This window comes from Etheostoma spectabile, chromosome 5 (assembly GCF_008692095.1).
Source record: "Etheostoma spectabile isolate EspeVRDwgs_2016 chromosome 5, UIUC_Espe_1.0, whole genome shotgun sequence".
Taxonomy (NCBI): Eukaryota; Metazoa; Chordata; class Actinopteri; order Perciformes; family Percidae; genus Etheostoma; species Etheostoma spectabile.
The window spans coordinates 9,137,778-9,153,918 of NC_045737.1; the positions used below are offsets into that span (position 1 = coordinate 9,137,778).

Here is a 16,141-nt window from a genome sequence, read left to right on the forward strand (position 1 = left end):
CATCGGAAATAAGAGTAGATTAAATGAGTAGTACTGTAATTTTCAGTGTATTTATGGACATGGTTGCATGGTGTAATGGTTAGCACTCTGGACTTGAATCCAGCGATCCAAGTTCAAATCTCGGTAGAACGTTAAGACTTTGAAAAGGTACGTGAACACATCTTTAAAGGAAAGAACACTATGCAATGGATGCAGAGTTGTTTAACTACATCAACCACCTACCTGGGTGAAAGCGTGTTACATGTTCAATCAACAAATAGTTTAAGAAATTCTCAGGTATAGTCACGTGAATAAATAATGCGGATGATAGATCCAGATGAGAAAAACGGAGGGCTTGCTGATCAGAAAATTAAAACATGATGAATTTAATTTTCTCCAAACATTTTACATCATCCTAAATGCGTATGTCTATCAATGTTAAATCACATTAAATTCAATCACTGGTTTGTAATAGCTTTCAGTTTTTCCTTTACAGTGGTGAGAGTTGTGCATGCTGTCAACTGCAATTTAAAATTTCAAGAAATAAATTGGTATGAAATGGTATGAATAACACAAATGCGTAGTTAGTAAAAGTTAACAGGAAACTCGCACCAAACAGCCATACTTTGCATGATTAAAAAAACCATTGACTGGCGTTATCAGTCTCGTGTTGAACCACCTGTAGACCACGTGGTTCCCCGGTGTAACGGTTAGCACTCTGGACTCTGAATCCAGCGATCAAAGTGCAAATCTGTAGGAGACCTGTTATCTTAATAAAGATACCTCGAATATTGATATGATTTGTACAACAACCTGTGTATTTTGCACAAATGTGTCGCATATACAGTATATATTACAGTATATCTCTGAATAACAACATTACTTTTTAACAATCAACAACGTTAGAAATATTTAGCGGCAAACATTCTGCAATCTACAACAAATAGATTGTGAGGAATAATAAATGCAGTGGTGGGTAAAGACACCAGTTTTGTGTGGCTGTTCAGCTCCGTTGGTAGAGCAGGTGCACATGTAAAGAGGTTTATTCCTCAATGCTGAAGGTCCAGGGTTTGAATCTGACCTGTCATGGTTTTCCATGTGTCTTCCCCCTTTCATGCCTGAGCTGTCCTATCATTCAAGGTGGAAATGCCTTTAAAAAATCTTTAAAATAAAAAGATACCAGCTTCGCTTTTATGTGAAATTTGTTACCCATTTCAGTAATAGTACACAGTTTAGAAAAATTAAAAATAATATGATCAGACATACAAGGAATACAGTATAGTCATATTTCACTATACAGAAATGTACTATTTGTATACAGTAACACATTAAGCAGTATCATTCTTTTTACAAAACAGGATTGTTAGAAAAACAAGATCATTTTTAATTATTTATGTGAAAATATTTTTGCAGCAAATTACAACTGGCCAACTGTGTGCAATCTATGTATTATTAGGTTTGGGACTAGAGCATATAGTTACAGAAAATTGCTGATTCACTGACGACTGAACCCAAGGTATAGTACGTGTACTATGGCCAAGCTAATGGCCTAATATTAAAGTGAAAATAATAAGAGGGGCTGTTGAGTTTTTAAACAGCACAAAGCATTTCACAAATCTGTAAACAAAGATCTGGTTGATCAGATCCTCAATTGCCATTCATTAAAGTATATGCAAAAAGGGAATCATACGATCACGCATATAAAGAATACAGTACGCTGCATAGTCTATACAAGAGATCACATTTGTGTTTTTGTTTCAAGCTGTTTTTCATAATCATCGGCTGGTGTGGCCATGGAAGGGCATTTTGGGACGTCCAGAAGCAGGCAAAAGGTTCTCCCAGTACTCCCGGCGAGCCCTATAACATTTTTTTCGTAGATTAGTAGGTTGTACACCAGCACTTTTGCAGAGCAGGAACACACACTTTTTTTCAATTTCTCCTATTATTTTGCCTCCTTTGTTATAACTTTATCATGCCACTGTATGTACTGATTAATACATAATACGGAGCTTGGTCTTTTGGGAAACTGTTTCAAATAGACGGAGCACGCTACTTTTAATACAGTAGCTGTTTCTACTCAGTCTTACCTGGCTCGGACCCACGGTTTAGTGTGCATCTCCAGAGCAGCTCCCCACAGTCCGTGCTTCTCTGAGGCTGGTGGGAGGAATCCTCTCTCTGCAGCCAATTCTTCTGCTATAGCTCGGATATGGTAGGGCTCAAATCCACAGCAGCCACCAATGTAGCGAATTCCAGCATCGTACGCCTCTCTGGCGTACTTATGGATGTCCCAGCGGGTTATTGCTCTGGTCTCCAGTGCTGAGAGGATAGTAAAATATTTAAGTGTAAGCATTTTCTCATCTCGGTGCTCCCATCCAACTGCATTTAAGGGCAGTTTAAAAAAGAAGTAACACATGAGCTCTACACTCACATACCTTACATGCCCATTCGTACATATATACTTACATTAAATATACAAAATACAGTTTAAAAATTAACGTTCACACTGTTCCTAACACCGATTTTGGAGTGAATTGTTGGATTATTTAAACATCATTTAATTCTAGACCCTGTCTGGTAAACATAATGAAGATCCCTGTCCTTTTTGGCAGTTATGTAAATATGTAATATATTGCTCTCTTTAAACCTTAGCTAAAGTGCTATTTTTTTGAACCGTCAATCTTAAAATGTTCTTAATTGTTTGCTGTTTGGTGCAAAAACAAACACAAAAAGACATTACATGAATGTACTGGAATAACAATAATGTAATTGAATATAAAACAGTTTTGTCTTTATTCTGCAGAAAAGATTTATACAAATACTGACCGAAGGGGTATTCGGGCAGGCTGGTGTATCCGCCGATGTTGCATTCAGGTGTGTGAAAGCCCAGCGGCTGGATCATGAGATGGGCTTTGAGACCAGCTTTGTCTAATTCCGCTTTCATCAACTTCACTGTTTGAACGCATGTCAGAGGGTCCAAGTGGCAATTTACTCCAACAATGTCAGCTCCTTAAACACATTCAAATAAAACACACTCAGACTGTACAGCTGAAACAAATCAGACTTGCCAACTTGAAGTACTATATCACAGAAGATTGATGTACCAGCTTTGACCAGCCTGACAGCACACTCTCCAGGTGGGACTCCGTGCATGTCTCCGTGAGGGGAGATGCACAGTGTTGCACCTACTGGTTTACCGCTGGTCTTCAGCACCTCCACTGCCCACACTGCCTCTTCCACATGATCAACAAACTGCAGGAAGATTGTGCATAGAATCGTTAAACAAGAGGTAGTAGAAAGAAAACATTGAACTTATGCACATTACCATCTGTTGTACAGTTATTTCTCCTGGGTACTGTTCATACCTCCACTATAAAGAAATCAATGTCCTTCTTGAGGAAGTCCTCCATCTGTTTCTTAAAGATGGCCTTGACCTCAGTCTCACTGTGACTCTTCACATAACAGGGAGTCTTAGACACACACCCAGCAACCAATGCATCACCCTCATTGGCTACCTCCCTGGCCAGGTCACAGGCTGCCTCATTGATCTGGGCCCCCTGGATCAGACAAGAGCAGATTATGATACCAGACAAATGTAAGAATCATTTTCATCAAGTCGTAGGGCAAACAGGATGAGGATGTCATTAGATTTTGTCTGATAGGTGATTTCTCCACTGACGGTGATGTTGGTGACATTGCCACTGATCTCCAGTTTATCCTCACTGCAGTAGAAGGTGAATGTCTGAATCACATTGGCTCCTGCTCTCAGGAACTCCCTGTGCAGCTGCCGAACTGACAGAAAGAGAAGCAGAAAGAGGGGCTTTTACGGAAAACACAAACACATTGTATGCAAGTAAAAAAGTGCTTTGCAAAAATGTACTCATATCATGTTAATAAATAAGTTATATGTACCTGCTTCAGGATGTTCAACAGCAGCCTCAGGTGTCCAGTGTCCAGCCTTCACATAGCCACGTCGCTCTAGCTGCATCACATAGCCTCCATCTCCTACAACCACCTCCCCAGCATTTAGTCGCTCCAGGATACCCTGAGTGCACACACACACACACACACACACACACCACACACACACACAATTTGGTTACAATACTGAAACAAGTATTGTATTCTGAAAACATTAACATTGTTGTATTGCATGTCATACTGCCTGTTAGTCTCCCTGATAAGAGATGTCCAGGTTGGACAGACCATAGCATTGGAAATTACCATTAATAACCATGTTACATATTTATGTTAAGATCAATTTAGTCCAAATAAAATCAAATTATCACAGAGAAGGTCTGATAAATATCCACACAGATAACATATACTCCAACGCCCTAGTTCATGTTTAATTAGATCTATTACCACCACACAAACTATTCACAATGTACACGATGTACACAGTAGGCTACTTCTTTATAACGTTGAGGCAGTCATTGTAATGTTTTTTGCGGGATTAATAAAGTATAAATTGTTATTGTTATTATTATTACTATTAAACAGTGTCGATTGAACTTCCATCTTTTTTCTGTCCAGTCGAAGCACCTGCTCAGATTTAGTTGTTCGTTTTTCACCTTTTCTATTTAGGCTGCTGCCACATGCTCAGGTTCAATAAACTTTAGAGTGAGCATAACTGCTCTTATGATTGCAGTCAAAAACATTTTGGTTTGGGACAATGGTTAAAAGACAACCTTAAAAACTCATACGACAGGACTAGTCCAACAGGCGCATATTTGTCCACAACACCGTTAAATCTTACCCTTCTCTTCTCCTTGCTGTTCATCGTCGACGGTTTTTACAGTCTATGATAATATAATAGGTTCAGAAACAGGCAGGCGATGATATCTCGCGTCACTGAAATGAGCACGATAATCTCACGAGATCGAGGAAGCCATATAAGAACATAAAGCAAGAATCTGCTATAGGCCTACCAAAGGTCCTCTAACCGTCTCTGCAGAAAGCGCGAGACGGGTATGGCTGCAGCCTGGAGAGTCCCATGTCATCCGTCCCGTCTCATGCGGTCCCGTCTCATGCGGAGTTGTGTCCAACGGCAAATCCAGAGGGTCAAAAATACGAAATCGCGAATAATTTTCCAGATGGAGTCACGGGTAAATTCGGGACGGCATGAAACGGGACGGATGACATGGGACGCTCCAGGCTGCAGCAATATACTCTTGGGAAAGCGCTGCAGTTGCTCCATGGTTACTGGTCGCTATAGTTCCCTGCTGCTGCCTGTGTCCTTCCGCTTTTTTAAGCAAGGAGGGATCATAAATGATTTATTATAATTTTATATTTTTTTCTGTCAAAATGGTCTGCTTAGCCTCTTGTTTGACATCATGAGAGTATAGGCCTACAGTAGGCTACACTCTCATCATTCATAAATTATAGTCGAATTCAATGCCAGACGGTCGGAGGGTTTAAGAAGTGTGAAGATCCTCTCCAGGGAACAGACAAGCTGACCGTGTCTGATGGCTTTGTTTCCCACAAAAACTTCGATACAATCATAGGAACTTCTTCAATATGATTTATATAAATCATTATTATTTATATATTCAATATTATATTCAATATTACTTATATAAATAATATTGAAAAAGTTCCTTGTCGAACTTGACAAATTAGTTATTTGACCTTTGTAGAGACTGTTAATGCAGACGTGGCAGAAAAGGTGGAATTATTCATCCATTGGCTGAGTAAATTAATCCACAACACACTGGCACCGCATAATACATTATCTACCTTTAGACACTGTTAACCTAAAAAAACAACAACAATGAGACCTCTATTTATTTATTTTTAAAATCTAATTTTGTATGTACAGTAGATATACTTCTGTGGCTCCATTTGATTTTTCCCATATCAACCATAGACCGTTAATATTAACCTTCAATAATATACAGTCTATGATATCAACAAACCTTTTCCTCTTGGCCTACAGGGGGCGCTGCTCCGTGCTGTGACCAGACATGTGATGTCACTTCCTGGCGGGATTTCAATCTGACAAAAGATGTAAACAAAACAAGTGACCGATTTAACGACTGTTATCGTCCATGCGACTGAAACTAGTGTCAAGTGCAGTGCTTTTTGGTATGTGACAGCCGCTGAAGGCTTTTGTAAAGTTATTGTCGAAATGTTCTAAGCAAACAGTCGTAGTAAGGTAACGTAACGGTATCTAGCAAGTGTTATTAACGTTAACTGTTAGAGAGGAGGAGGTCATTTCTGAGTTACTATAGTGGTGTAAATTAAGAGAATATCTTTAGTAGCGCTGCCTTTGTTTCATTTTGCAACGTTAACCACAGTTAAACAAGTGTTGTTAACCAACCACTGTCCGTTAATGGTTGAACCTAGCGCTAGATAATATAAATAATCCCTGGAACGTTACAGAGAAAGCTAACTCTAGCTAACTCTAGCTGTTTACACGGGGATGCTGACTTTGCGTTAGTGTTAAATGTTTGTTTGCACTGGATTAGCGTACATTAACCCACATATTGTACTTAAGTATATTTCAATGTACTAGTAATTTTATTAACGTTACTAGAGTATTTTCCAAACTTCCTCCACCACAGTTAAAGGAAGTAACATTAATTACATCAGGAAGTAATCAGCAAGTTGTTTAGCTAATTCTACAAACCAAACCAAGTGAGTGACTTTTTATTTTCTTTGTACACGACATTAGTTTCTGACGATTAACTATTTAGTTAATTAGTCTTAACTAATAATTTATGGTGAATGTCTTTTTTTTATAGCCAGGTTTTATTGTTATTAATATTGTTGTTATTGTTATCTTTATGCTGTCCTCTTTCTCTCTATACTGTATTTTGCTGAAAACCACAGCTGGAAATTTCAATTTCCTTGCATGAGTCACCCCAAAAGGATTAATAAAGAGAAGAAGATTATATGTGCTCTTGGCGTGTTTGCCTTTTCATATTAACCTTATACTGTCATAAGAATTACATTTATCCAAACGTTTCTTTCATTTATTATTCAGTGTCATTCTCCTGCATGCTTGTTTTTGCTTGGATATTAGTTTAGCGATATCAATACCTCTTAAGTAGTAATTCATTCTTTTGGGTCAACAATATTACATTGTTTAAGCTCCTTTGAACAAACCCAGGTGATCTGACATTTTATCCGAGTTGATTTGTCTCTCTTTAGGTGCCTTCACTGTTATGCCATGGACCCATCTGACAACATGGGGGCCCTCAACCACATGGTGGAGGCTGTGGCACTGGATAATGGTCCTGCTCCTGACAGCTCCACCGGACAGAGAGATGCCTTGCCTAATGACATGCTGAGGTGCTCCCTCCACATCTGCTTTAACACTTCTATTATTATGCAGTTTACAATGGCTGAGTGCTGGTTTATTTGAACACCCCGACACCTAAACTTTCCATCCACTTGTTGTATCCCCATGACAGCACTTTAGCTCTTGTCATAAAACAATTACAATCTTTAAAACTGCTGAATTTACTGTTTACAGAATAAAACAACAGATGTCCAACCAGTGCTTTGAGATGGCAGTACAGCTCCAAGCAGGTATATAGCTATGTATATATTTTGGGGCCCCTACTCTTCATCATTTACCTGCTTCCCCTCGGCAATATCTTCCGCAAATTTAACATTCACTTCCACTGTTACCCGATGACACCCAGCTCTACCTCTCCACCAAACCCTCGTCCACTCTCCCGCCCACCTCCCTTACGGATTGCATCTCTGAAATAAAAATCTGGCTCACCCAAAACTTCCTCAAATTAAACAGTAATAAAACCGAGGTTCTCCTCATTGGCACCAAAGCCACTCTTTCCAAAACAGACGGTTTTTCTCTCACAATTGACAACTGCTCCGTCTCACCCTCCCCCAAGGTTAAGAGTCTGGCTGTCATCCTTGACAGCACATTATCCTTTCAACCCCATGTCAATAACATTACCCGGTCTGCCTACTTCCACCTACGTAACATCCATCGCCTCCGCCCCTCCCTTACCCCCCACACTGCTGCAATTCTTGTCCACAGTCTCGTGCACTTTCCCGTCTCGATTTTTGCAACTCTCTCCTCTTCGGTCTCGCTCACAAACCCTCCACAAACTTCAATTGGTCCAGAATTCAGCTGCCCGCATCATAACTCGAACCCCCCCATCCACCACATCACTCCTGTCCTCCAACAGCTCCACTGGCTCCCGGTCCAGTTCCGTATCAAATTCAAAATCCTTCTATTAGCATTCAAGGCCATCCACAACCTCGCCCCCCCCATATTTGTCTGATCTCCTCCAGCGTCCCACTCCCTTCCGCTCCCTCAGATCCTCTTCCTCCATAAACCTGTCTGTCCCCCCCGCCCGTCTCACCACCATGGGGGGCAGAGCATTTAGCCGCTCTGCTCCCCGTCTCTGGAACTCACTACCCCCCCAACTCAGAAACATTGATTCATTCCCCCATTTCAAATCACAACTAAAAACACATCTGTTTATAACTGCGTATTCCACCTAAATGTCTGTTGCTCCGCCTTTTCTGTTGTATAGTATTTGTTTTGCTGTATAGTATTTGTTTTTCTGTGTATAGTATTTGTTTTGCTGTTGTATAGTTTTGGTTTTGTTTTGCTGTATAGTATTTGTTTGCTGTTGTATAGTATTTGTTTTTCTGTTGTATAGTATTTGTTTTTCTGTGTTTAGTATTTGTTTGCTGTTGTATAGTATTGTTTTGCTGTTGTATAGTATTTGTTTTGCTGTTGTATAGTATTTGTTTTGCTGTTCTTAATTATGAATTCCCTGTGCGGCGTCCTTGAGTGTCATGAAAGGCGTCTTTAAATAAAATGTATTATTATTATGTGCATCCCCAATCATATTGCATTTTCATTAAGTGCACAAACCAAGCATTAATATTGTTTCCTGTAACAGGAAAAAGTAAGAGATCATGCAGCACATCTGAAGCTGAGAGAGACTTGTGAGTATTTGAAACAGGCCGGGTAATGTTTATCTAAAATGTAAACCAAACAGAAGATTAGAGTTGGTTTCAAAATGTATTAACATACTGTATATTTTTCATTGAATGTTGCAGGCCAGATTATGTCAAAGAGATGGAAAGAGTCAAGACAATTAATTTCAACAGCACATTGGCACTGCACAGGTAATCTGTTGCCTTTTCCTCTGTGATGAGGGATTTCCTCACTGTATCACATATGTGGACATAAAATCAAGAAGCAGTAAACTTTTAACCAATTATTGATTTAACTGTTGTCTTTCAGAATGCAGATGTGGTATGCCATTGGAGAAAAACTTAAACAGAATGATTCCGAGGCAGTGTAAGTCAATTGACAACATATTGACAACTGACACAATTAGTTTTTGAATACTTTTTTGAGGATTGTATCATATACTTTCTCTCAGGGCCCTGAAAGCTGTGAATGATCGCTGCATGGCTCTTTGTTCGCAAATAAAACAACTTCAACAAGTAAGCAGCCTTATCATCCATTGTGCATATATTTAGTTTTTGTCTGCAATATTCCCATACTTATAAAAACTGTATATAAATATTATCACTATGTCCTTGATTACCTCTTTATATAGATGTGTTTACAGTTGTTAGATTTAAGAGGACAGATTGACTCCTACAGCAGACCGCTAATGCTTCAGTTCTTTGCAAGTTTACTGCCACAAGTTGAGATGTGTGAATTAAAATATGCTTGTGGTAGAAAGAAAATGCTTACAGGGGATGTATTTGTAACTGCTGAATCATGGCTAATTTACCCTCATCCTTGGAGGCCACAGTGACCTTTATAACCTCTTTGACATGTGAAGAGGTTCAGGCTGACTAGTCATATTAGAAGACCTTGAGGTGTGTCAACTTCTTGAGATATGCAGGGGACAGGGAAACAGGTTCAGTCTGCTACTGTAGACTCTGTAGTTGACAAAAGTAGTAAACGCCCCTCTTTCGGACCTTGTTGTTAAAGACCATTTAGGATATATTTTGGGAATAGAGTGGGGCGTCTTTAAGTTTTGATGATAGACTATCATCAGACTCTGCTGTTATTGAGTCTAAATAAAACAATACACTGAAGTAAAATCAACAGATGCTGATACATGAAGTTTTTTTTTATTAATAAAAATATAGATTGATGGGAAAGTACGATTTTTATACATCAATAACGTTCTGTGAAATTGAGATTATTCATTTTGAACCAAATTTAATTCTCTTTTGTTTTGATAACAGGAGTCCAGAGATCTTCAAGATGAAATTACAGAAATACAGAAGAAGAGGCTTGGTATGAAATATGGTTTACAACTAAAAAAGTACAATTTGAGTTTGATTACATTTTTTTTCCCCCTCCGTAATCCAGTTTGTTGACAATTTGTGTGTGTGTAGAGATGAAGCGGCTCACACATGAGAAAATGAAAGAGATGGAGGAGTTGATGTCCAAGAAAGGGCACCCGGAAACAGAGAAGTACAAAGCTGTGTTGGAGAAAGGCCAGGCCAACCTGGAGAAGTACAAAAAGATGATCATCATGGCACAGAACGTCCTCAGGGTACATAAATCATACAGGAATTGTGTTAAAGAAAATACAATCTGTCTGTACAATGTTTTGTACTTGTTTTTTTTTTAAATTAATTGTTTGTATCTGTTGCTGGCGCTTTGGGTCTGGAAAAAAGCTTCACCAATCAAATGTAGTACTAATAATATTATTATTATTATTATAATGGTTTAAAATTGTTAATGGCTCAATGGCATTTGCAGCTGGTGTAATCTAATCTGGTGTAATCCTCTTCAGGGCATCCTCTTGGCCTGTAAAGTCAACTGGCTGGATGATCCCAAACTTCGAGACATCGCCATGACGCTGGAGGATTTTCCCATCTCTGACTGAAAACAAAGTATTTGTTTCATATGTATATGTATATGTATTGTATTGTATTGTCAAATAAATAATATACAAAATGCTCAAATCAGTTTTGTGATTAAAAAGCCTAAAAGTACTGTCCATGATGCCAGCTGCCAGTAGAGGGCGGAGGAGGCCAGGAAGACTTTAAACCGACTGCTCATCCTATCCATGAAGTAAAGCAGCCTACACGTGTTTACTGCGCGCAGACTAGTCTATTGCCCAGACAGATATATTTTTTAATAATTTCTGGGTCTTTAACCGGAATAAAACAACGTAAAAATGCCGAAGGTCAAAGCGGAGAAGAAAAGCAGGCAGCACCAAGAGGTCAAAAACCAAGGTACGTTTCTCCAAGGAAGAGGTTAGCGTTAGCTAGCTAGCTAGCATGATAGCAAACTCACTCGGCTCTGCAGAATATGGGCTTTAAAGTTCTTCATTGTATCGCTAAAACACATTGGGCAGCTTTCAGGTCTCACCGTACCGCATGTTAAAGACTACACATTAATGAGAATTTTAGTTGTCTCCTGTGTTTATATTGGTTTACGTAATGTTAAGTTATAAACCAGTAATTAAGTTCTGGTTCTGTGAGACTTCAAACTGGATTCAGGTAGTCGTTATAATACGTGGCTGACCTGCAAATGCTCATGCATACATTGTTTATGACACGTTCAATTCTTGAGTGTCTTCAGGTTATTTCAGCTTCAATACGAAGTGACAACCAAATAACAAGTTAAAGTCAAACATATTGCCCAACAAATACGAGTTGAGCAAGTATGGCCTCTTAACCGTCTCTGGTATTGAAAAGTTTTATTTTTCTAGTTGTATCTTTGATTGAGGATGCACTATTGGCATTTCTAAATGTTAACACTATTATTTCACTAATTGAACAATATCACAGTGAAACAAAGTACAAAACAAGTTTCCTCGATCCAAGTTTTACTCCCTAAACATTGTAACGTTAGGGCTGCACGGTTGGATCATATACGATAACGTTGTTGAATATCACGATAACGATATCACTTGCGATAAATAAACCGATAATAAAGTGTACTCAGTTCTGTTATTTTCAGTATTCTTCTAAAACACAACAAATTGCTTGTTGAGTTAAAAACAAATGAAAATTTCAAACATTCTATTGGACACATATGTTGAATTGAATATAAAAGGCACCACTGAAAATGACAGTTAACATTTTAAAGGGCCATTTTTTCATCTATGCATCAAAATGTCTGTCGCAATGTGTCGCAGCCTTTCGCGATATATATTGCGCAAATTGAAGTCACAATGGCAATTATAAAAAACAATATATTGTGCAGCCCTAATAATTATATTTCAAATAACATATAACATTTTATAGATCCTAGAATATAATCCTAGAATACTCCTGGAACAAACACCTTAATGAAATTATGCAAGAGCCCTTGACTTAGAATAATATCTACTTATTTGACAATAAATGCTTTACTCATTAACATCCCACAAGCCTAGTACAAAGTGTCCCAATCCTGTCTGTTACAGGCATCATGTTTAACACCGGCATGGGTCAGCACATCCTGAAGAATCCATTGATCGTAAATGGAATCATTGAGAAGGTACGCTGGGTGCTACTGGAGCACCCTGATACTTCATTGCGCACACAAGCACCCTGTAAACAATGACTACACAGAGGGTCGTGATGCACAGTGTCCCTAAACCATGGGTGTGTTTTTCAGGCTGCGCTGAGGCCGACAGATGTGGTTCTGGAGGTGGGACCTGGTACTGGTAACATGACAGTGAAATTGCTGGAAAAAGCCAAGAAGGTAAGAGCGTCAAGTGTTTTCATTCTTGCTTTCGTGCTAACACATCTGAAACTACAAACCTCTGCATAATCAGATGGGAGATATCAAAGGTGACTGGGATGCTGTGATCAGGTTATGCAAGAACAAGTGTTATCTTAGCCGAATTACTTAAAAGGAGTTACAACGTTTTACTTTATGTGATGTTACTTGCCCCCATGCATGCACATTTTTTTAATTTCTTTAGTTTGAGAATGTTACCACTAAACTGGAGCTTATTAGTTTTAATTACAGCCTATTAAATGATTGTCACTGTTGAGTCATAACAGAAATTATTTTGGCAGGTGGTGGCCTGTGAGTTGGACTGTAGATTAGTGGCTGAACTTCAAAAAAGAGTACAGTGCACGTGAGTGGAGACTACAGCACTGTGCCATCACATTTATTGGCAAAGTATCTGAGATTAAATAAAAAGTGAAATACATGATCTAATAAAATGACATTTTGCTTTCCGACAGACCCATGCAGACCAAACTTCAAATATTAGTCGGAGACGTGCTAAAAACAGATTTGCCTTTCTTCGACGTCTGTGTGGCTAATTTACCTTACCAGGTAAAAAGACCTCCGCCCTGCACAGCTGAGTCGGTCTCATTCAATGCACGTATCTCACACATGGCTTTTCTTCATTGTGCAGATTTCGTCCCCGTTTGTCTTCAAGCTCCTACTACATCGACCTTTCTTCAGGTAAGAAGCAACCGGATGCCCACTGAGAGTTTTTACCTGTGATCACCAATCAATGTCCACTTTGGGCATTGAGCAACTCTTTTGTGTTTTACTTTTGCTCAGGTGCGCCGTGTTGATGTTCCAGAGAGAGTTTGCCATGCGACTTGTTGCCAAACCTGGAGACAAGCTGTTCTGCAGACTGTCCATAAACACGCAACTACTGGCTCGTGTTGACCATCTGATGAAGGTCAGCGGGCACTCTCTGATGTCTGTCCGACATGCCAACGGCAACTCTCTACAAAACAGAAACATTATGAAAGTGTCTTTTAGATGGTTTGCTTTTCATACAACAACTGTGTCTCAGTGTTGATGTTCTCCCCCCCCCCCCCCCCCCACCAGGTAGGGAAGAACAATTTCCGTCCTCCTCCAAAAGTGGAGTCAAGTGTTGTCAGGATAGAACCGAAAAATCCTCCTCCTCCAGTTAACTTCCAGGTGAGGTTAGTTAATAGTTAACGCTGTGAAAATGCAGTTGATCAACACAGGAGGTAAATTGTTTATATTCAACATTGTTTTTCTTTTCTCCTGGAAAGGAGTGGGATGGCCTGGTCAGAATAGCCTTTGTAAGGAAAACAAAACCCTCAATGCGGCTTTCAAGTAAGTACTTGCCTGCTACACACACGGCCACACTAATCCTCCCCCCCCCCCCCCCCCCCAACATGCTCTGTAGACAGAACGGTCATGTTGATTTCTAATTTCCAGGTCCACTGCGGTAGAACAGCTGCTGGAAAAGAACTACAGAATTCACTGCTCTGTACATAATGTGGTGAGTCATAGTGTAGTTTTTTTGGTCATGTTGGACTTGAGTGTTTTGCACCTGTACTTTAAGGGGCCCTCCTCAGCCAGTTTGAAACTAAAGTCTTGTGCTCCGCCTTGGCAGGAAATCCCAGCAGACTTCAGCATCAGCAAGAAGATTGAGAGTGTTTTGCAGGAGGCTGAATTCAGTGAAAAGAGAGCCAGGTCCATGGACATCGATGACTTCATGGTGTAAGCTGAACATCTACTACTTACTTATTTTCAACCCCCCCCCAAATGATCTACTAAAATACATATCTGTTTTAATTTCGAGTGTGCTCTTCATCCTCAGGCTGCTTCATGCATTCAACGCTGCAGGGATCCACTTTTCTTAAATGGCAGAGGTTAACTATAGAGAACAGTGGTGTGCCTCTAATGTCCTCTGGCCTTTATGATGAGAGGGGAGAAGTCAGCAGCCAGATGACTGGGAGGATTGTCTGACTGATCTTTCCTCTTCTGGAGCTTTGTTTGGATGACTTGAATTTCAAATCTTGAAATAGTTAGATGAAATGTACAAAGGATATTGGAGGATACGTTTAAAGAGCTCATATTGAGTGTGTTATTTTACCCGTATGAGTACAGATTAAGTGTGCCTGGGCATGCATGGACAGCTTTTGGCAGATGGAGGTTGTATAAACCCTCTTGGCAAAGCGAGGGCCTCCGTCTGTCCGTCTGTTTGTCTGTCTGTCATTTATTGAAAATAATCTGTAATGGATGATTATTCTAATCTAGAAGCAATCTACAATTTGTATGTCAAAAATACCTACTTGTGAAGAAGGTAATTATTTAACAAGTGTAGATTTTTTGAGTGTGTGCGTTCTTAAAAAATTCAGAATTTTGGGTAAAATTTTTTTTGTTAAACTTTTCGGTTCGGGGAAACACCCAAATTTACTTTAAAGGTAGCAGACCAAGTGGTTTTGGCCCGATTCTCCACCCATCGATTTCACTTTAAATTCCCGTTGGGATTTTTTTTTTTTAAGCATTTACATTTCTTTTAAAACTTTACAGCTTAAAAATGGCCCTTTTAAAAAAATTTTGGAAAAAAAAGCCCATACAGGGGTTCCCAAAGGGGTAAGGTGAGGGTCATTGGGAGTCAGTCAGCTTTGGATTGGGGGGGCCCCCAGGAAAAGTGCACACTGACATTTTTATGCCAAATCAGGGATAAATATTTTTTACTATTTAAATTTTTTGACGTTTCTAGACATCCCTACAAACCATTTTTGGGCCGCTTTTCCCCTTCAAGTGAATTTGAAAAAAAGGGGGTCCCAAACTTTTGAATAACTTGAATTTTAATAGTAATTTCCCAGGTGTCAAAAAGACCCAAATTGAAAGTTGGGCCAAAGATAATAGCAAATTTTGCCCTAAAATGTCAGGGAAAAAATGACAATTAAAGTATATAGGGTTAAATAAGATTTTTCCCTCGTGGGTTTCTATGCAAAATACATCGTAGTTTGGGAAAAATCTTTCCCCGTTTTTACCGAAAAAAAAAGATTTTTTTTCTTTCCTTTATACTTGGGAAATCTTTATGGTTCACCAAAGCCCTTTTGGTTTTCAAAAAAAAAAACCAAATTAGAAAATAAAATTAAAAAAGGGTCTTGGAAAAAAGGGTAACATGTTTATTTTTTATTTTGTTTTTGTGTTGCAACCTTTTTACTCCACCTCAGAAATCCTGAGGTGGGGCCCATACGAAATACGCGTCGCTGATGCCCGGTTTTAAACAAATGTAGGCTTCGTTAAATCGGGGAAAAAAAACAATAAAAAATTTGGAAAAATTTGGGTAAATTTATTCCTCTGGGAAAAAAAAATTTGCGATTTATTTGGACCTTGAATTTACCGTTGGGGAAAAACCCCGGATGGACGGGACGGCATGACAAAAGGGGCGCTCCAGGCTGCATCCCTACCCCTCCCGATCGCCCCGATTCGCAGAAACCCCTTGATTTTATTTTTTATTTTTCG

The 16,141-nt window shown here is 39.3% G+C and overlaps 3 protein-coding genes across 6 annotated transcripts; 2 read left to right on the forward strand and 1 right to left on the reverse strand.

Annotated features, from left to right (window-relative positions):
* Positions 1-1,151: 1,151 nt before the first annotated feature.
* Positions 1,152-5,002, reverse strand: LOC116689257 (betaine--homocysteine S-methyltransferase 1). Its single transcript, XM_032515724.1, has 8 exons — positions 4,736-5,002; positions 3,889-4,021; positions 3,656-3,768; positions 3,342-3,533; positions 3,081-3,228; positions 2,803-2,985; positions 2,067-2,295; positions 1,152-1,836 (listed from the first exon to the last, which is right to left on the reverse strand). Exons 1-8 carry the CDS (start codon positions 4,757-4,759, stop codon positions 1,755-1,757), a joined length of 1,104 nt encoding a protein of 367 aa, XP_032371615.1. The 5' UTR covers positions 4,760-5,002; the 3' UTR covers positions 1,152-1,754.
* Positions 5,003-5,883: 881 nt separating this feature from the next.
* cenph (centromere protein H) lies at positions 5,884-10,920 on the forward strand. Of its 4 annotated transcripts, XM_032515738.1 has the most exons (11): positions 5,914-6,063; positions 6,543-6,615; positions 7,132-7,272; positions 7,457-7,512; positions 8,865-8,910; positions 9,025-9,093; positions 9,212-9,268; positions 9,354-9,417; positions 10,177-10,228; positions 10,330-10,490; positions 10,734-10,901. In XM_032515738.1, exons 3-11 carry the CDS (start codon positions 7,151-7,153, stop codon positions 10,824-10,826), a joined length of 720 nt encoding a protein of 239 aa, XP_032371629.1. In that variant the 5' UTR covers positions 5,914-6,063; positions 6,543-6,615; positions 7,132-7,150; the 3' UTR covers positions 10,827-10,901. The 4 variants fall into 4 exon arrangements, with proteins under 4 accessions (XP_032371631.1, XP_032371629.1, XP_032371628.1 ...); XM_032515740.1 differs by lacking the exon at positions 6,543-6,615 and having other exon boundaries at positions 5,884-6,063; positions 10,734-10,920; XM_032515737.1 differs by lacking the exon at positions 6,543-6,615 and having other exon boundaries at positions 5,918-6,282; positions 7,130-7,272.
* Positions 10,921-10,982: 62 nt separating this feature from the next.
* dimt1l (DIM1 dimethyladenosine transferase 1-like (S. cerevisiae)) lies at positions 10,983-14,939 on the forward strand. The gene is given in 13 exon segments (XM_032515734.1): positions 10,983-11,178; positions 12,357-12,430; positions 12,551-12,637; positions 12,958-13,019; positions 13,129-13,222; positions 13,305-13,354; positions 13,457-13,580; positions 13,733-13,825; positions 13,924-13,957; positions 13,960-13,987; positions 14,093-14,156; positions 14,271-14,377; positions 14,478-14,939. Coding segments are annotated over 13 exon segments (918 nt in total). The 5' UTR covers positions 10,983-11,120; the 3' UTR covers positions 14,521-14,939.
* The last annotated feature ends 1,202 nt before the right edge of the window (positions 14,940-16,141 follow it).

Excerpts from the sequence above, each read along its gene's own strand:
- LOC116689257 (XM_032515724.1), bottom strand. The coding sequence starts at position 4,759 with ATGAACAGCAAGGAGAAGAGAAGG. Across the intron at positions 3,229-3,341 it reads TTGATTTCTTTATAGTGGAG|TTTGTTGATCATGTGGAAGA; the intron begins GTATGAACAGTA and ends ATCTTCCTGCAG. Across the intron at positions 2,296-2,802 it reads CCTGCCCGAATACCCCTTCG|CACTGGAGACCAGAGCAATA; the intron begins GTCAGTATTTGT and ends CTATCCTCTCAG.
- cenph (XM_032515740.1), top strand. The coding sequence starts at position 7,151 with ATGGACCCATCTGACAACATGGGGGCCCTCAACCACATGGTGGAGGCT. Across the intron at positions 7,273-7,456 it reads TTGCCTAATGACATGCTGAG|AATAAAACAACAGATGTCCA; the intron begins GTGCTCCCTCCA and ends TACTGTTTACAG. Across the intron at positions 10,229-10,329 it reads AATACAGAAGAAGAGGCTTG|AGATGAAGCGGCTCACACAT; the intron begins GTATGAAATATG and ends GTGTGTGTGTAG.